The 21,070-nt window shown below is 39.7% G+C and overlaps 1 protein-coding gene across 1 annotated transcript in view; it reads left to right on the forward strand.

Annotated features, from left to right (window-relative positions):
* The first annotated feature begins 1,513 nt into the window (after nt 1-1,513).
* larp1b (La ribonucleoprotein 1B) overlaps nt 1,514-21,070 on the forward strand; it is a 61,862-nt gene continuing 42,305 nt past the window's right edge. Inside the window, 1 exon segment of the mRNA XM_036594187.1 lies at nt 1,514-2,123. Within this exon segment, the coding sequence (XP_036450080.1) occupies nt 1,844-2,123 (280 nt within the window). The 5' untranslated portion in view covers nt 1,514-1,843.

Below are 21,070 nucleotides of genomic sequence, written 5' to 3' on the forward strand. Positions count from 1 at the left end.
ATGGTATGAGTTTCCATGGCTGAGCAGCTGCATGCAAGCCTTACATCACCAAGCGCAATGCCAAACGTCAGATGGAGCAGTGTAAAGAATGCCGCCACTGGAGCAGTGGAAACATATTCTGTGGAGTGATGAATCACGCTTCTTTATCTGGCAATCTGGTAGACGAGTCTAGGTTTGTCAAATGCCAGGAGAACGTTACCTGCCTGACTGCATTGTGCCAACTGTAAAGTTCGGTGGAGGAGGGATAATGATATGGGGTCATTTTTCAGGGGTTGGCCTAGAATCCTTAGTTCAAGTGAGCTAAGCCAGTTTGAGCCCAAGTGCAGAAAGCAAAGACCATAAAGGCATGGCTGGGTGAGTTTGGTGTGGAAGAACTTGACTGGCCCTCACAGAGCCCTGACCTCAACCCCATCAAACACCTTTGGGATGAACTAGAACGGAGACTGCGAGCCAGACTCTCTCGTCCAACATCAGTGTCTGACCTCACAAATGCTCTTCTGGATGAATGGGCAAAGATTCCCACAGACACTCTCCAAAAACTTGTAGAAAGCTTCCCAGAAGAGTGGAAGCTGTTATAGCTGCAAAGGGGGACCAGCTCCATATTAATGCCTATGAATGTAGAATGGGATGCCATGAAAGCTATTGTGGGTGTAATGTGTAGGTATCTCAATACTTCAGTCCATATTATGCATTGAGCTTGTTGTAATTACAAATGTGTGCCACAGGAGGACAGTATTGGATATAAATTCACTCTGGCTGTCCTATAAATAGGCTCTGTTATTTAATTACAGATGTAATTCAGATGCTCTATAACAAACAGAATAAAAACAACTAGACTAGAATAGTATATATTTTTAATTATAAAATGAAGGAAGGAAGATCCTGCAACATCAATAAGATCAAATATATATATATATATATATATATATATATATATATATATATATATATAAATTTTATATATATATATATATATATATATATATATATATATATATGTATTTATATATATAAACACACACATACATTATACAACACCCTCTCACCATGCAAAGAACCATTTAGCATGCAAATGAAATAGAACCCAAGAACCCTTGAAGAACCACCTTCTTTAGGTGTACACAAAGCTACACATACATAGAACTGGAGATGGAAACGTCAACATGTCAAACACCACTTTTATAAACAAATATTTAGTGTAGTTATTACTCCATTGCCCCTAGGGTGAACTGGGAAACTATGTAAAACGTATGACTCCTCATTTAGCTCACTACGTAGGGCTCAAGAGCTGCCGGATTGAGACTGACCCACAGTGACCGACTTGTTTTCGGACAGTGAGGGCCACGTGTCAGATTTTACAGCAAACATTCTGCAGTACCTCGTTTCAGCCACAGTGCGGCGGCAGAGAGCGCGCTGCTCCGCGCCCTGCATTACCGCCGTCTGTCCACCGGGGGGCGGTGAAGAGTCCGTCACCGCGGCTCAACGACTCGTGGCTGCTATTCGTAGTGTTTCCCTTTTAGGTGAACTGCGGATCAGCCGAAACGTCAAAGTCGATAAGAAACGCGGCGTCGCTTTATTAGTATTTTTATTATTTCTTTTTAATTTTCGTGCTTTTTTCTTCACCGCAGATGGCTTGCACCGGAGCGAAAACATTTCGAAGATAAAAAAAAATACTTGTCCAAAATTTAAACACAAAGTTCTGAGGCAACTCCGGAGCTTGTTTCAGGTTTCAGGAGCTGCTGTCAGTTTTTCTAGGGACCTTTTGGCTCTGTTGTTGTTCTCCTAAAGCACTGTCTGCCTGTTTGTGTGCTTTTTCGAGTCCCACCACCAGCAGCCACTAGCTATGTCCACCGTCGACTCGGCCGTGAGGGACGGCGACCAAAACAGAGACAACAGTAAAGACGACCCCGGAGCCAAAGTCGAGCTCCCGCAAGAGAAACCTGCCAAAGTCGGCGGAGAAGAACAAAACAACACGGCGGAGAAAGAAAACGAGCCGAGCACGACGAGCAAGGACACGAAGGAAGGAGAGAACGGCAAGGCGAAAGTGCTGGAGGCTCCGCCGCCCAAAGTGAACCCGTGGACGAGGAAGAGCAGCAGCACATGTCCTCCCAGCACTCAGACTGGTACATACTGCCTTTAAGTTCACCCGTTAAACTTCATTTTTCCAGCTAATAACACTTAAAGTCCACCTTTGGGTCAGCCAAAAGTAGTTTATTGGCCTCGTGAGCTTGTTTGTGGGTGTTTTTCTACGAGTTGGCTTCCTATTCGCCAGCTTGTTGTTCGAATTTTCCCGTTCCACCTTAAATGGTGCAGCAGTTACATTCTGACGCCTGAGGCGCCACAATGCAACTGCTGCACTGTTTAAGGTGGAACGGAAAATTCGAATAAGAAGCTAAAGTTTAGATAAGCAAGCAAAAAAGTGACACAGAAAAACAAATTAAATTAATGTTTATGAGATTTAGTTATTATGCTGGTGTGTTAAATAAGTGTTTGGAGTGCTACTGTGTCTTGTAACTGTTTACAAATATGCTGTTTATTCATATATGTCCAGAAAAGGAGACATGAGTGACAGTATAGTGTGGTTTATATTATATTATGTTACATCTGGACTCTCGATCAGCTCATCTTTTGAGTTTGTTAGCCAGATATTATACATTTTAGGGGTCCAAGCACCTACTGCTGTAGCATTTTCACCTAATTTTTTTCCTTGCACCTTGTCATTTAAAGCTCTTTCTGCAACCTCAGCTCCAAGTTTGTGGCTGTCAGACATATGGTCCTGCCTGCCAGGCTGTAAATAAGTCCAGTGTCACAAATACCCCCTCGTAGCCTTCCTCAGGTCATTGGCTCTCTACGCAGTCTCTTTCTAGATCTTCTAGATAATCCTACTGTTTGCCCACAACAAGCAAACCCTCACCATCGTCATGTTAAACATGTTATTATGGACGGGAAGACTGTGGAGTGGACCCCGTTTGACCTGAGGTGACCAAATAAGGCCCTTTAATTCGAACACCATGGCAAACTCCTGCCATGGGAAATAAACAAGCTTTAATATCTATTGACATGGGCCTGATCGTTTGGATCTATCAGGACAGACTTGCTGATGAAGCCAGAACGCGAGGCTCCCCTCCCCCCCACCCATCAAACACAGCCTCCCTCCCAAGCCTGTCTGATCAGATTGCAGGCGGAGAACACGTGGAGTTGCTGACAGCTGCAACTCCAGCCACCACCGGCGGTGCACAGGGGCGCACAGAGCAGCACAGCCAAAGGCCTTACACAGTGCGATCACCTTACTGCTGCTCATTGAAGGGCCCATAAAATGCCAGATCCTATTTTCCCCGCTTTCCTTTAAAAATAAGAGTTTGGTGTATTATGTAAATGTGGTTAAAGTCTCCAAGTGTGCCACTTACTCACTAGTCCATACGCTCCGAAGCCCTGTTTTGAATTAATTGTTTTTGTGATGTCACAAAAAGCACGACGTTTACTTACCGCCTGTAGTTAAGCCCTGCCCTTTCACCCTGAGGGTATAAGGAATGTTTTAGCTCGGCTGCTTTTTGAATGAGGAGCGGTACAGGGCAGCCAATCAGAACAGAGCCCACTTACATATCTCGGTATAATTAAATTGGAGTCATTCAGAGTGGTTTGGTGTGAAATGCTCCATTCTAGAGAAACCTAGTCAGAATTGTTCACTTTGGTGGTGATAGGAACCAGATGTCCACCTGTAAAAGCTCCCTCACAGAGAGTTATTGTGTGAAATGGTTAGGAATACACTGCCTGACGTCTGAGACACTGTTTTACGATAGTTTTGGTCTTCATGGTGGAGAGGTCAATGCATAGTGTTGCAAAATAATACTTATTTCAGATTTTCCATTATTTTACCATCATCAACATTCAATATAAAACTCAGAAGACACATGTATGTTCACTGGTGGTTTCTGATAGTAAATAAATTGCTGTATTTGTGTTGTAGTAATGGTGACCCCTGGTTCTTATCACCACCACTGTAAAGACATCTGAACCATTTCACACCAAACCACTCTGAATGAAACCGTTCACTTTTCAATGATTGAATTGTGCAGAAAGTTTGAAAAATGGGTGGAATTCCACTTTTAAAAGCACTACAACAAAACCAGTATGTTATATTGTAAAGAATAAAAATAAGGTAGCAGATACTAATGAAAAAATCAATTATGACTGTTTTTGATAAACGTACATATGTGTTATAAGTGGACATCAGGGGTAAAAATGAATAAAACACAAAAAAAGAAAAATGTAGCACATGAAGTGATGATTCAACTGAACAGTTTCCCCCATTACTCCAAATGTAGTCATTCATCTTATACATGTTTGATATCTTAAGTTTGCATCTTTTAGTTTTAGCACTGGAGCTATGAGGCTAATGTAGCTAACATGTAATGGAAGCTTATACCCCAATAATTAGCATGGTGCTAACTGCAGGCCTAAATCATCACACATTTACCTCAATCCGTGTGGAGTCTAGTAATCTCTAATCTCTAGACTTGATTATGTGGTTTGGTGACGATTGATGGTGTTGTGATTAAACAGAGTAGTTTGGTTGTAACAGATGTTGTTGAATGAAGGCTCGCAGGCCTGTCACATGAACTGAGGTGCCTCTGTATCCTAGGGCTGCTCGATTATGGATTATTATTGAAATCACAAATTTTAAACATGATTACTTATTGGCTTTGGAAACATCACAGACTTTTAGCCTAGTAGAACCAAAAGTGTTCTTCCGTTGTTACAAGCTTGACATATTCACAACAGAAGAACCCTTTTGGGTGCTACATAGTGTATATTTATATATGTGTATATGCTAAATAGTATAAAAATAACAGTTAAAGAATAAATAAAATAACAATAAATAAGATCAGCTATGTTGTAATGCACTTCTACAGCCTACTGAGAGCTACTAAACATATAAACAAGTAAATTAGACCAAAATAAATGAGTGAGTTTTGGCTTTTAGGGAGGGGGGAAAAGGGTGCGTTGGATTTATAACCCAAGACAAAATGAGAGCATTATTACGGAACAGAATACAGCACAATAATTATTAAAATACATGAAGTATTTACTTTTGTTTTGCAACACTGAAGCGTTTATTTGTGCTGCTGGGTGTGCGGCGCTGCAATGGGTCTGGAGGCTCCACCACGTCACAAGGTTTGCACTGACATTACAGCAAACGCAGGCGGGAGTTGATGAGGACCACATGCCTAGCCCAAAGTAGGCGGCTGCGGCTGGGCATGGCGTGTGTTTGGAGCGGGTGGGTGTGGGCAAAAATGATGCTAGGTTTCACGGGCGGGAGTGGGCGGGTATCACACTAGATTTTGCGGACATGATTAGTGGTTGAATCGGGCGGGTACGGGTATTAATAATCAGGCCCGTGCAGACCTTCGTGTCGTATCCTGAATAACATCTGTGCAGGTGTATGAGCCTTTAGAGGGAGGTAAACTTTCATTCAGAGTAAATGCACATCCGTCGCTCCTCCGCTAGAGTGAAAGACTCATGATTAGTGGAGGATCCACTGAGCTAAGAGCAGGATGTTGTGTATAAGTTTAATTTGATGATATCCGGCTCCACTTTCCTAAAGGCATCATTAAAGTGACAGTTCAGTGAAAAATCAAATTTGATGGTCAGGCGGGAAACTGTAAAAACGAATAAAGCAAACTTTTGCTGAGGGCTGTGAGGCTGGTGTACCTGTAATGGACAAAAGTACAGTCAAAATTTAGGCTCTGAGGTACTTTATTTCATGTTAGTCAAACCTATTAGAGCTTCCTTAAAGGGAAATTCCACTGTTTTTCCAAAATATCAGCATAATTCAATCACTGAAAAATAAAGTAATTTTTACATCTTTACAGTGGTGGTGATAGGAACCAGGGGTCGCCATGACTACACACAACTATACACAATTATAGCCATTTTATTTACTATCCAAAACCACCAGTGAACATACACATGTCTTCTGAGTTTTATGTGGAATGTTGAGGATGGAAAAATAGTGGAAAATCTGAAATATTAGGTTTTCTTTGGGGACTATTTTGGCTCACATGTATCCGTCCACCTTGAATGTGTTTAAAAAATACATTTTAATCTCAAAACAATCGTAAATCAATGTCTCCTCAGGCAGTGAATTCATAACTATTTCATGTAATAACTTTCTGTGAGGGAGCTTTTAGGGATGGATGTCTGGTTCCTATCACCACCACTGTGAACAATTCTGGCTCTAAATGATCATTTAATCATACAGAGAATTTTGAAAAGTCAGGGGAATTCTACCCGTGTGGAAAGTGTGAAATGATGTAGACGTGCAGTTAGCACAGTGCTATTTGCTAGTGTGTCAGCTTTCATTACTTGTTAGCTACATTGGCCTCGTAGCTTCAGTGCAAAACTAAAGAAGCAAACTTGTCTTGGTTTCTTGGCAGTGAAACCATTTTGCAGCCCTGATGTTGACTTAACTCTCAGATAAGGACTGCATTTCCACTGCACTCCTCCATTCGTGCCAGAGATGCAATGCCGCTTTTGCTGTTTTTTCATTTTATACAGTGTGTTGTGAGCGGTCTCCTGTTTCTTTTTCCATTTTAGTTTTGGTCATTTGTGTGAGCTTGTTTGTTTTCTTGTCCTGAATGGCTTTCCTTTTCATGGTGATGCAATGCTAGTATTCGATTGGATTACACATTTTTAGGAAAAATGTGTAATGAAATCACAGGTTATTCGATCCTTTTTGGCTCAATTTTATTTTAAAGTAGGGCTGAAATAATAATCATTTTTGTATTGAAATCGCAATTTGATAGAGAGCGATTTTCAAATCACAACAGCTGCATATCCTACATGATTTAACAATAGCTGAAGTTGTAAGTAAATAACTTAATAACAGAGCTTATGAACTGGCAGTGTGACACACTATGCCCAGCATTCAAGCCCAAAAAATGAAGGTGCTGGTATTCATGAGGGGGAAAAAATCCTCAAGCTCAGTTTATTGAAAAAAATTGCATTTAAAAATCGTTCAGCCCCATTTTAAAGAATACGCTGCCTAAATGTGGCTGGAGAGACTATTTATACAGAAAGGTTCTGTGTAGTACCAAATAAGGTTCTATGACTTGTAACAATAGCAGAATCCTTTTTGGTGCCATATGACCCATTTTCAAAAGTTCTTTAACTTGCCAAAGAATTTTTTGGGTTCCCTAAAGAACCTTTCACTGCATAATTCCTTAGAGAACCATTTTAGTAAATGAGAAGTGTGAGTCTGAAGAACCTTTTTAAAGTTAAGATTTAAAGGTTCTAAGAAGGTTCTAGAACCTTTCCTAAAAAGGTTCTAGGAAGTTCCTAAACTAAATCTAAAGATTCTCAAAAGAACACTTAAATGAGAAAGGCACCTTTTTATAATGTAAAGGCTTCAAAATGCCTTCCAAATATTCTTTGCACTTACAGATTTCTTTTCAAATGTGTTTTTCCCGTGCTCAAAGAACGCTTTGTCACGTGTTGTATGAATATTGCTTTTACTGCAGAACTCCTGAAGAACCACCTTTTTTACATTAGAACATGGGAATTTTATTTTAGTGGATAGTTTTATAATTGAAGATAATTGATTCCTAAATTGGTTCAGTGGATTCGATCCCTTCAGATAGTCAAGCTGTTGCTGGTGGCGTTTCTCAGAGACGTGGCTGTGATTAGACCCCTCCGGTTCAAGTGTCCGGCGCGAGTGCAGCATGAGGCCGGAGCTAAATCTGAAATGGCTGCACCTCTGCCCTATTTTCCTTAGTGGGGCAGTTTGGAGCCTCACAAATATCAGAGTGCACAATCAGTGAAGTGATAGTTAATAACTGGTATGACACCAAGCTTCAGTCAAATGAACTGTACGCTTAAAGGAGAATTCCACCAATTCCTCAAGACGTCTACATAATTAAGTGGTTAAGATGAGAACTAAGTCTTTCAGAGTGGTTTGGTGTGAAATGCTCTGTTCTAGAGAAACCTACAGTCAGAAGTGTTCACAGTGGTGGTGATAGGAACCAGACATTCACCTCTAAAAGCTCCTTCACAGAAAGTTATTACATGAAATGGTTATGAATTCACTGCCTGATGTCTGAGACACTGTCTCAGACATTTTGGGGATAGACAAAATGTCTATATTTGTGTTGTAGACATGGTGTCCCCTGGTTCCTATCACCACCACTGTAAAGAAATCTGAACCATTTCACACCAAACCACTCTGAATCACTCAGACTACATCTCAACCACTCAGTTATGCAGGAATTTTGAAAAAAGGGTGTTTCCCCTTTAATAAGATATAAACAAACAATATGTTTGTAAACATCAACATGAAAATGTTTTTTTGAGAGTAATACATTTATCAGGCGTATGAGTCATAACAGGTTTGTTCCTAATGTGCAGTAATACTGTGTCCTGTAAGTGAGTTGTAATGAGTTTAAGTGTTTAAAGGTGTGCAGTAATAGTGTGTACAGTATTTAAATGTGTGCAGTAATAGTGTGTACAGTATTTAAAGGTGTGCAGTAATAGTGTGTGCAGTAATGGTGTGTACAGTGTCTAAAGGTGTGCAGTAATGGTGTGTACAGTGTCTAAAGGTGTGCAGTAATGGTGTGTATAGTGTTTAAATGTGTGCAGTAATGGTGTGTACAGTGTCTAAAGGTGTGCAGTAATGGTGTGTACAGTGTCTAAAGGTGTGCAGTAATAGTGTGTACGGTGCCTAACATGTGCAGTAATGATGTGTAGTGTCTAAACATGCAGTAATAGTGTGTGAAGTGTCTAAACGTGCAGTGATAGTGTGTACAGTCTCTAAATGTTTGCAGTAATAATGTGTGCAGTAATAGGACATTTAATGTCTAAGTGTGTGTAGTAATAGTGTGTGCAGTAGTAGTGTGTACGGTGTCTGCAGTGATAGTGCGTGCAGTGTCTAAACATGTGCAGTAATAGTGTGTGAAGTGTCTAAACGTGCAGTGATAGTGTGTACAGTGTCTAAATGTTTGCAGTAATAATGTGTGCAGTGGTAGGGCATGTAATGTCTAAATGTGTAGTAATAATGTGTGCAGTAATAGTGTGTACAGTGTCTGCAGTGATAGTGTGTACAGTGTCTAAACGTGTGCAGTAATAGTGTGTGCAGTAAGTAATAATGACATTAGTCTAAATGTGCAGTAATAGTGTGTACAGTGTCTGCAGTAGTAGTGTGTACTGTGTCTAAACGTGTGCAGTAATAGTGTGTGCAGTAAGTAATAATGACATTAGTCTAAACGTGCAGTAATAGTGTGTGTAGTGTAGTAAGTCAGGGTAGTAAGTTTAGTTTCAGTGTGTGCGGTAATACTGTGTGCAGTAGGTGTTAATGACTTCAGTCTAAATGTGTGCAGTGAGTGTTAATGACTTCGGACTAAGTGAGTGCAGTAATAGTGTATGCAGTAAATGAGTGTTAATGAGTTCAGTGTAAACGTGTGCAGAAATAGTGTGTGCGGTTAATTGATAATGAGTTGAGCCTGTGGTTCCTTCATTCAGGAGCTCTTGAAGGTTCGCCAGCTCAGTCAGGTGTGGCATTAGGAGTGCTGGGAGATTTAAAAGCTGCTCATTGTTGGGCACAGTTTATCAACAATGAGAGTGAAAAAGGTTTTTCCCATTCAGCAGAGCACTGGTTTCCGGTCTCAGTCCTGGTGACCTCATGCTCCCCACATTTTTGTGTTTGGCTTACTCTACTATGTCTTTATTAAAATATAGACACAGCATTATACTGTGGATGAGCTTGTGATGGTACTCGTGTCGATACAGCGATGGCCGCGATGCTCTAATAGTTGGAATTTAGCTCTTTATTTTTTATTATTTGTATAAAAGCCTGCGTTGGAGACTCCAGTTCCATCTGCAGGTGCAGAAGAAACAGAGCTCAGAGTGAAGTTCATTCATTAGTTAATCGTCTGCTGTTGGCCTGTATGATGCTGCAGTTAGTTTCACTTCACAGGTGTGCTTTAGTTCACGATTATAATGAGTTTTTGGTTACATGTTTGTGGTACTGCTTTGCATTGTAATGCTGTTAAAAGCTAAACAAATGCTGTAAATGTGCTGTATGTGATCTGTGACAGGTGAACACTTTGTTGTTACAGCCACAGACCCTTCATGCACACATGTGCCCAAATACTGACCACTGCCCTGACCAGCACCTCATTATGATACGTAGTCTCTGACAGTTCACAGCCCTGTACTGTACTAACCTCACCCAGACCGTGAGGAGCTTGTTAAAGCTGCACTATGTAAGTTTTGTGGATTTGGAGACCTCTCTGGTGGAAAGGTATAACTGCACGCAACTTACTGCACGCAACCCCTACTCAGTCTAAACTTGGTGAAGGACGCGTCTTTTGAGGATGTGAGTTAATGATCTACTATTGTCATCACATCTTCATCAGTATAATGTTGATTTTGAGATCGTTTGAGGCCTAAACATCAAGCCAGACCTTCTTTTTGAGTCTGTGTGTGTGACATTTATACGTAAAGACGTACAATGTGGTGTAAAAAACGCCCGACCCGACACCTCTGACATTTAAATGATTATTTCAGGCTTTACAGGGTGACTCGCAACAGTGCACACCCACCATATTATAGCCTGTTTTTATTCTACTAACTCAATAATCATAGTTCTTTCAATAAAATCTTACATAGTGCGCATAACAATAAACACCTTTTGGTAACTCAGCTGTAAAAGCACTGTTGCTTTCCATACTTTATGCTGTAGTGAATAACAAATCACGTTATCGTTGTTAGGAATGCAGTGGAATTCCAGTCACGGAAAACGGCCAAAAATGAGTACAAATAATGAACATTTTGCCTACAAAATTATTAGTTCTATTAAAAAAAAAAAATAGGCCTACAACAAAGTCAAAAAGACATTTTACAAACACTTTACATTTCCACATCTAAACAAATCACCATCAACATTTTAATTACCACCTCACACACACACACAACACACACACAGTGTGTGTGCTGTCTAGAAGAATCCAGTACATTTCAATGAGAAGCCCCTCTGTATTAGAGCATCTGAGAGATTCCCTGAAATCCTGCTTTTTGGACTTTTTTACCCTTCGTTTTATCACTTTTTCTTCAAATTCTGATGAGCAGAATGTTTTTTTTTATGAAAATGGGCAAAATTTAACTGTATTGGAACAAAGACTAAAAAAATACAGTAAGAAAATGGCTCTTATATGATAACGACAAGGAGCTGGAATAAAAAGTGGTACCACCTGATTCACAACAATGCAAATGATAATAATATATGGGTGACTTCTGAATAGAAGGTATATTTAAGAGAGGCTTTATTATCTGAATCAATGTTTGGGTTTTTTCTTGTTTTTAAACTTTCTGTGTTTGAATAATATTGGACATTAAATATAAGGGTTTTTAAAATTTTCAAATGGATGGATGGGTAGCACTACAAAGTGGCTACAAATTTGAACTATTTTTGTCAAACAGAAAAAAAATCTGTGGCTAGTTTCCTTATTGTACATTTTAAAGTCTTTGGGCGTAGATGGGTTAACTTGTAGTAAAAAAAATGGTAACTGGACTGATCATCTGTTAAAAGCATGGGTGTTTAAATGATACAATAGGTGTACAAAAAATGTAGTTTTGTCATTTTTCAATACACTTTATTAATACTAAATAAGTTAATATTATTAATATAATGGTACAAAAAAGGCCACAAATGTTTGTCAGTGTGTTTACAGTTATGGTTTTCAGCCAAGAACTTGCATGTGTTACCTAATTATTATGATTCTTGGGTGCTTTGCTCCTTCAGCCAAAAACGGCAGTCTACTTTGTAGCGTGTGATGTAATACAGTGGTCGTCAAATTGACTGGCACTTTTTTTGCGCTGACCCTGACCGCTCTGTGCCAGAGGCAGATTTAAAGCGTATGATTGTATAATGCGGACTCCTACGCAAAAGACGCCTTTCTCGGTAATTTTTTTCAGTGAATCCGTGCCGATTCCCATGAAGCTTGAACGGCCGAGAAGTGGTCAGCGTGACCTCAGCAAGTCAGGGCAACCAGCAACGGCTGAAGGAAGCACTTACTCACACGTCAGCATGATGCTGCAGCTGCGAGGAAACTCAGAGCGTCTTTTATTCTCTTTATAACGCTTCAGGCTCTTTGATAGTGGTTTGAGTTTTAAAGCATGCAAACCTGCACCGTGCGCCTGAGGCATTATAATAAATAATGCATATTGAATAGTCTGTCTGGGAGAATTTAATGGAATTCAAAGCTTTTACGTGACGCTGACTGTACAGTACTGTAAAAAGTCAGACCACCATTCATTTATTTAATTTCTAGTCAAAAACGGCCTTTAAGTACAAGTTATTTGTTTATTTATCTGTTATTAATCTATTTATTATTTATCAGAAAACATATTTAACAGAAAATTATATACAACTAAAGCTGATATCTGATGCTTGAGTGAAATGTTGTACAGGGCAGCCAGTCAGAACAGAGCTCATTTACATATATACACTTGTATGCAAAAATTTGGGCACCCCTGGTCACATTCCATGTGTTATTGATTTTCTAAGGAAATTCATAGAAAGTCAGCCCAGTGTGTAATGTGACCAGGGTAGTTCAAACATTTGCATGTGACTGCATTTCAGTCTCAAAGGCGCAGTAACGAAAATACCCTTGGGATTAAGAGAGTTTGGAAAACAGTCATGAGCTGACTCAGGTGTTTTAGAGCAGGGAGAACTGTAAGTGCGCAGTGGAGGAGGTTCCCACAGAGGTAGCACTGATGCATCACGTGGAACACTTCACACCTGATAACACCTGCATGTGTGGATTGCTTGAGTAAACCTGGCTCACGGAGAGATGCTGTGTGCCCTGCGTGTTTATACGAGTGGACTATCAGCTGCAAGGTGACTATCGGGCCTCTCAATGTCGAAAGGCTTGGAAATCCCCTCGGACACACTGAAAAGGCGCCAGTGGCTTCAGCAAAGTGGAAAACGCACACGGATCAAAGGAATTTACACATTAACACCCAAACGCAGGCTGCGTACCGCAGAGTCATGATCTGACCTATGACTGTTATTAAGTAAATCGAGAAGTCAAACCTTGTCAAATGTGGATTTTTTTTTGTATTGAGATCCTTAAATGGCTCATATCTTACATCCATTTATAATATTTGTGTGATTATGTACCACAGTAGTCATCATTCATTTTTACATGACCAATTTTTTGTGCCTTTAAGGCTGCAGTGCAAGTGAGCTCTGTTGTGATTGGCTGCCTGTATTGTGTGTTAGCACTCCTTATAACTTTAGCCTGAGTGTGTGGAGCTAAACTGCTGTAGGCTGAACAGGTGGATGTATGTAAATGTGTTTGTTTTTGTGATGAAAATCTTATTCGTCCTCCTTCACAGGGGTGGATTTCCCCAGGGTAGTCAAATTATCATATTTTGTGATGTTACCCTATTGCCCTTTATAATTAAATTATAGTCCGCATGTTGTTTTATTACTGAATCTTGCATTAATTTATTGTGTTTTTTCTTCATATTTTGGTAATATTAGTTATATTCCAAAATTCCAGTTGAGTAGTACTTGCTAAGACTAATAATAATAATTATTATTATTAGTATTATTATTATAGAGAAGAGTAAATTAAAACAAAGTTGTCTAAAGCATGAATGAAAATAAATGAAAGCACTGTGATGCAGGCCTGTTGAGTCTTCCTGGTGATTTGATATTTTTTTACCCCCAAATCACTGAAACACTGCAGTTTACCTGGAGTACTGTTTCTCCTATAAGCATGAACTGCATTTGGGTGTGAAATGAGTGGGCCAGCTTGTCCCCCAGCTGGTGGTCTGTAATGATAAAGGAAACATTGTGTTCATGAGTGACTCGTAATCACAGTGTTTAAGCATGTGCAGCGCTGTGGGGTAGCTATACTGATGAATAGCGTATACTTCGCAATGAGTTTGTTGTTCCAGCTGTCTGGCTTCTCTCAGATCATGAGCCTAAAGTTTGTGTTGAGCGTGTGTGGAAACTACTTGTGTAAGTTTGTGTGGTGAGTTGGTTAGAGAGCCTTCGCTGGGACAGTACCAGCACACTTCCATTCAAGTGTAAGATTTAATGAACTCTGTTGTAGTTAAGGGTGATATGATGAGTTATGATAAATTACACCATGGTAAACTTTTCTGAGCTTGTCGTGAGCACAGCCAGGACTTCTAGAACACTGAACCATGTATGTTTCATAACAATGAGAGTTAGAAAAAGCTCATGTGGTATAGCTTCTCTTTTGTCAGGGCTGAATGATTTCCAATTGCGATTCTTCTGACCAATATAACGACTGTGAATTTTAAATGGTGATTATTTTCTGTATCGGCCAAAAAGACCAGAATATCCTGTTTTTCTGCCTTTTTTCTGGCTAGGGTGTCAGATTGCTGATTCATTGTGGTTGTATGTGGGTGTTTGGTTGCATCCCAATAACCATTACTGGTTTGAATCCCAGTAATGCAGGTCCATGCATCCAGCAAGTAAATATAGTTTGATAATTAAAAATGCCTTGATTGGGCCAAAGCAGACGTCTGCAACACGCGGCTCCGGAGCTGCATGCGGCTCTTTACCTGCCCTGTTGCGGCTCCACAGCAGAATTAGATTTGTAGGTAGGAATAAAATAATCCTCCTTTGCAGTAAAATAAAGCTCTGCTGATCGTTCTAACACAGTTTTAACAATAAATATTCTTAAACCCTGTCGTTAATGTAGCCTATATCTGCTAATTCACCCTTTAACCCTGAAGATCAGCATGCAGACTGCTGGTTACAACAACCCAGACAACAATCTCGCCTAGCTAGCAGCTAACGAAAGGCAAAGAGAAAGATTTAAGATGTACATTGATCATTTGGAGACGCATGGACTTATTTGTGTTTATAATCACTCCAGCTGGTTTCCTGATACGGTTAATCTGCTGTGAGAAACTGTCAAACAATAAAAAGTAGTGAAGCCGAAGTCAACTTCTCATTCGCCAGCTTCTTGTGCGAATATTCCCATTCCACCTTAACTGGTGCAGCAGTAACATTCTGGCGCCTCAGGCATCATTTAAGGTGGAATGGAAAAATTAGAACAAGAAGCTGGCGAATAAGAAGCTGATTTCAGCTTCATAAATGATCGAACGTCGAGAAATTTTACAAGATATTATTTCACTTTAGGGGAAAAGTTTCCTGCTGGAGATGTGAGAAAAGCGGCTACAGCTGAGCTAAAGCTTAAAGCAGAGCAAAGTAAGTCTGCATTTTTGTTTATATGTATTTTTTAGCCCATACTAGAACATTACCACATACTGAGACACATTTACAGCACAGATAGTAAAATGGACATAAAATGTTGTGGCTCCCAAGGTGGTTTGATTTTTTGTTGAAAGGACAAAATGGCTCTTCCTAACATTTGGGTTACAACCCCTGATTTAAAGTGGTGAAAGTTTGTATAGTTATACTGTGGATGAACATCAAACAGTTCCAGTTTAAATGTTTTTGATGATATTGTTTTATTCACACTCAAATTTTGATGTTATGTTCATTTACAAAAATTTGTACTCTCATCTGAGTAAAAGAGATTGCATATATGAAATAAAAAACATCTTTTTAGCTATCGTTGAAAAATGTTTGCAGATTTGTGCTCAGGCATGCACAACATATGGACCAAAAGAAAAATTAAAACTTCTGATATAGACATTAATGACTGTGCTAAAAACTAATTGGCTTTTAATAGTTTTTAACATGGCACTTGTTTTTGGTGTATTTGTTCCAAGTTAAGGAAGAAAATATCACGTGTTGTGAAAATGTCTTCAGGTATCGTGATATGATATTTTTGCTGTATCACCCACCCCTACACTGGGGGGTTGTTTAACAAAGCAGGATTTCTCAGTTCAGCTAAATAACTGAGGTAAAAAGTATATAAGCCCATTCCTGCAGGCTATAGGAGGAAAAAAATGCAATTTATTTATTGTATTTATTTTTTTTCATTTTTCCTTAGTGTTTAAAGTTTGATTTATTATCTCAAAATAATGACATACTTTGTTGAGGTTATGCTGAAATAATGGCTTATCTTCTTTAAATTCTGGGTTAAATTTCAAGAAAGGGATTATTACTGTGAGATGAAATCAATAAGTCATTACTGTGAGATATGAAATCAAAAATGAAAAAAAGGTAATATTTTGAGAAATGGAGAACGAGGGTGAAAAAACAGGCAATTTTTTTCCTTCTCCGGCTGGAACGGGCCTCCACATAAAAAAGAGGACTGTCCAGTAGAAATGTCTCTTGGCTATTTTCCTATTGGACAAGGTTGGCTTTTGGTCCGGTTATCAGGAGAAATAAGACCCCCTGCTTGGTGAAATGCTCCCCTGCTGTGTTCTTTTCATTTTGGCTGTGTCGTTTGAGACGATACTTGTGCTACATTTGGGTGTAGTTGTCCTTCCCTTGGCAGCGTGTAGTCACGGACAGATGCCAGCAGGTCCAGTATCAGCGGGGTTTTGCGTAGAGAAGCTCGGTCACACCCCACAGTGTTAGCTAGCGCCCAGCGCCTTATCATACGCACCATCCTCGCTGCAGTGATAATGGCCCCTTGACACTCCCTGGGATGGGCGTCCTTCTCTGTGCCTGTTCAGTCTGCCGGCTCTTGGCGGATCCTCTGTACTCCTGTCTGTGTGCGAGTCTCCCCTCAGGGGGAACCACAAGTGTTTCAAAGCCTCACACAGCTTTAGAGATTCATTTCAAGGCCAAGATTGCTTAATGGGTAGTGTTGCCTGGTGTTGCTGCCTCTTCCAAACCACAGAGAGCATTTCAGTCTCTGTTTTCTGCTAAGCTGCAAGCGCCCGCTGTTGAAACAATAGAAAGAAGCACATCCGTCTCTCTGAAAGCCAGCAGAGCTGTCGGGCCTTGTTAGCGGAGAGACGTACACGAGGCTGCAATGTTGAAATCCCTTTGCATTCCTTTTAGATTAGCAGTGTTTGCAGTGACACTGCATTGCTTTAACCCTGTTATCACCGGCAATAGCAGAAACGTTACAGAAATTCTCTGGAAAGTGCAGAAAGTGTTTGTAAGAAGAAGAGGTGAAATTTTATAATGATTTAGATTGAATGAGAAGTTATTGAAGTCTTGTTTTGTCATTGTTTACATTTTTGCCATTGATATAGAAAATGAATCAAATGTATGTGTAATTACTGCATATTTAACTAGGTAATTAACTGTGTAATTATGTAATTACCTACTGTGCAAAAGTCAGGGACCACCCTTTTATTTACTCTAATTGTTTAAATTGTTGAGATCATGCTGAAATACTGTCTTCTTCAAATTTTGGGTTAAAATAAGTTATTACTGTTAGATACTAAATCAAAAATTTAAGAAAATAAGGCAATATTTCAAGAAATGGAGATTGAGGGTGGAAAAACAGGCGATTATCTTTCTCCTCTGCTTGGAACGGGCCTTCACATGAAAACGAGGATTGTCCAGTAAAAATGTCTCTTGGCTCTTTTCCTACTGGACAAGGCTGGCTTTTGGTCAGGTTGTCAGGATAAATAAGACCCCCTGCTTGGTGAGTCACTCAGGTTTCAGGTTTATTTGTCATTTGCACAACATGTCAGGACATTTATGCATAGAAATGCATAAGTAAGAAGTAAATAAGTAAAAATAAAAATACAAGAAAAACAAAATAAAATATATTAAAGTGACTTAGTGTTGAAGTATTATTGTCCATAGCACAGATATGATTTAACAATAATGCTGACAAAGTGACTGAGTGAAATGGTAGGAGAGGAAGGCCCCACAGCTTCACAGCTTGTTCAGAAGCCTGACAGCCTGTGGGTAGAAACTGTTCATTAACCGGGTTGTTCTAGCCTGTATGCTGCGAAATCTCCTGCCTGATGGCAGGATGGTGAACAGGCTGTGTGCTGGGTGACTGCTGTCTGACCGGATCTTTTTGATTTTCCACTCTTTATCTGAGTGTGTCACTCTTTACCTTTATTGCTGCTTCCATTCTTTTCAGGAGACTCACTTTCAGTTTTTTCAAGTTCAGTCTTAGAAGTTGGTTGATCATTTTCTGAAGTAATCCAGATACATTCAGTGATACTGAGGTCTGGACTCTGGGGTGATCCGTCCATTTTTGTGAGAACACTGGCAGCTTCCTTGATTGAGAAGTATGTCTTGCTCTTCTCAGCAGTGTGCTTGGGGTTATTATCTTGCTGTAGAATGAATTTCTTCCCAGTCAAATGCTTTTTCAAAAGGTACTGCATGATGTATTGATCAGCGATCGTGATGCTGTCAGTTAAAAAATGCCAGCTCCAGATGTTGTTGTACATTAAGTAAACTTGCTAAGCTAGACTCATGGTTGTGGACATGGCTTGAAGAGTCTTTCATTGCTTTGACGATGTACGTTCTGCCCTCTGGTGCCTCCAAAGTGCAAATCTCCACATCTCAGAGGTCCAGTTTCAGTGTTTTATTGAAAAACCCAGTCTTAGACGTTCTTCACTATGCAAACACATTCAGTGATGTTGAGGTCTGGACTCTGGGGTGGTCAGTCCATTGTTCAGCTTCTTTGTTTGATGTGTCGGTCTCCTTTTCTCAGTGAGGTTCTTCTTGACAGCTACACATCCTTTCAGACCCATAGCGCTGAGTTGTCTTCTCACAGTGGAAGGATGGACAGAAACACCTGTGGATGATTTCAGATCTGAAGCAGCTTGATTTTCTCCTTTCTCTCAAAGATGAAAGCTTTAAGTGCTGTTTATCTGATGGGGTCAGTTTTGGTGTCTACCTGGTCTTCCAGGTGGTTGTTAGGAGGCTCATTTTCTCTGAGCTCCAGTTTTAGTATTTGATATTATATTTGATATTATATTTAATTGTTGAGGCTTCTGTGTAATTGTCTGTTAATTTATGTTTTTGGCCTTGCCTTGTACTTAATGGCTGTTTTGACTAGTAAATAAATGAAAGGGGGGTCTCAACGTTTCCACAGCACTGTTCATTTCAACAATGTAGCAGTAATGACTCTAGACTTGTAAGGGTTAAACATTACAGCTGGTTAATTCTCATCAGTCTCAGCGAGTACAGTAACGAGGGGCAGGATTGGCAGGGCTTGGCCTAAAGCTTTTGTTAAGTGTCTGAACAACACTGCAAATACCTTTGGGGCCCCCTTTCATTGTATGAATAGCCAGGATGGCTCTGTTTGGTCCATGTTCTGTGCACTCAACATCATAAAAAAAAAGCCCAGTGTGCTGCAACGTGTTGGCCGGGGTTAATGATTGACCGGCGTGGGGGGTTGACCTTGCGTTACAGGTGCTGGAGCATGGGCACACGCTGCAGTTTTTATCTGCCAGCAGACGCGTGCTGATAATGACGTTTGTGTAGAAATAAGCAGGGTTCAGTGTCAGCGCGCTGCAGGGAGGGGGCGGAAAGCTTTTGAAGACGTGGCCTTGTGGTTTCCACTGCTGTATATTTAGGCAAAAAAACCTCCTTCATTCATCCCAGAGTCGTCTGCCTCCCATATTCCTGCTCTGCTCAATTCTAGACATGGTTGCAGAGTAGTAAGTCATGTTGTCGTTTTCAGTATTTCAGTATTCATTAGTAATCAAAGAGTAATTTGATTACAATTTTTAAGGGCCAAAATTGTGGAAAACTGAATTTCACACTTTCATAAGTAAGACTTGTATGTAAACATTGTTTAAATATGTGACCCCAATCTGTGTCACACATTTACATATATCTGCCTATTCAGCCTACAGCAGCTTAGCTCCGCCTGTTCACGCTGAAGTTATAAGTATAAGCTTGGACTTTTTTGAATGAGGTACAATATCCAACCTGAGCCAATCAGAACAGTGATCTTTTGCATGTATGTTGTAAAGGCACAGTAACAATCTAAGGGATAAAGAGATAAAGGGATGCGCTCTTTAGACTGTAAATACTGCTGCTACTCCTAGTTATGTTTATACTGTTACACTTTGTTTTAAACTCATACTATTTAGTGCAATACCTGCTCTCATGAAATACAACAGTCTGTCTTATATGCTTATGTAAATATGCTAAAAGATATCACTGCTGTCAGAACAAAACCCCGTAGCTCCAAAGTGGTAACTTTACAGGAGAAAGGAAAAAACATACTTTACTTTTGATGTAAGTCAGTGGAGCCAGACTTTTTTTTACAAGTACTTTGGCCTGTTTCTTCTGGTCCATTCATCATGAAATTTGCACACAATGTAAAGAGCAACAGGCATTTTAAAATTATGTCAAAAATGGAAAGATTCTCTCATAGTTGACTCAAATTTATGTCAATTCTTTTTATTTCTGCCTAATTTATATCTATTTTTATGTCTTGCTACTGTAGCACTATAATTTCACTTCAGGATCACTAGAGTTCTGTCTGTCTGACTGTCTGTCTGTTTATCTATCCATCAATCTGTCTAGGTGGGAAAATGATCTTGTAAAAAAGAATTATGAATGTTTCTGGTTCATAAACCCAAAAAGATTAGAAATTATATGTATGTATGTTGAAAGTGTGTTGTATTGCAATACTCAAATAGCACACCATGAAAATATATTTATTATAGACTTTGACAGTAATCAGTAAATAAAGACCAGCTGCTGTTGGAGGATGGAACCTCTCCGTTCACTGTGGTTTTAAACCAGTTAAAGATTTCTTGTGCAGTGCTGGTGGGTCTGTTTCACAAAGTATCTGAGCCTTCATATGTGATCCTAGACTCATAGTAATAATTCTGTTTAATGAGTTTGCACCTGTGAAGAGCATGAGAAATCTGAGAAAACTGTAGAAGCTTTAGTGGGCTTTCTGAATGACCTAACTTCCAGAGCTTCATGCTTACACACAGCATCAGTGTGCTGATGCAGGATTAGATTGTAATGCAGAGCTTTACATTACAGGCAAAATACCATGTTTTTATTATGTATCTACATGTTGTGATTGCGATATTTGTGATACTTTCTAACATATTAAAATTGCACTGGTGAGTCACTGATGTAGCACAATTAAGGACTGCATTTTGACCATAATCACTTAGGTTTGTTAGGCCATGACAAGGCCATGACAAGGCCCTGATTCATTAAATG

This window comes from Colossoma macropomum, unplaced genomic scaffold (genome assembly GCF_904425465.1).
Source record: "Colossoma macropomum unplaced genomic scaffold, Colossoma_macropomum, whole genome shotgun sequence".
Classification (NCBI taxonomy): domain Eukaryota; kingdom Metazoa; phylum Chordata; class Actinopteri; order Characiformes; family Serrasalmidae; genus Colossoma; species Colossoma macropomum.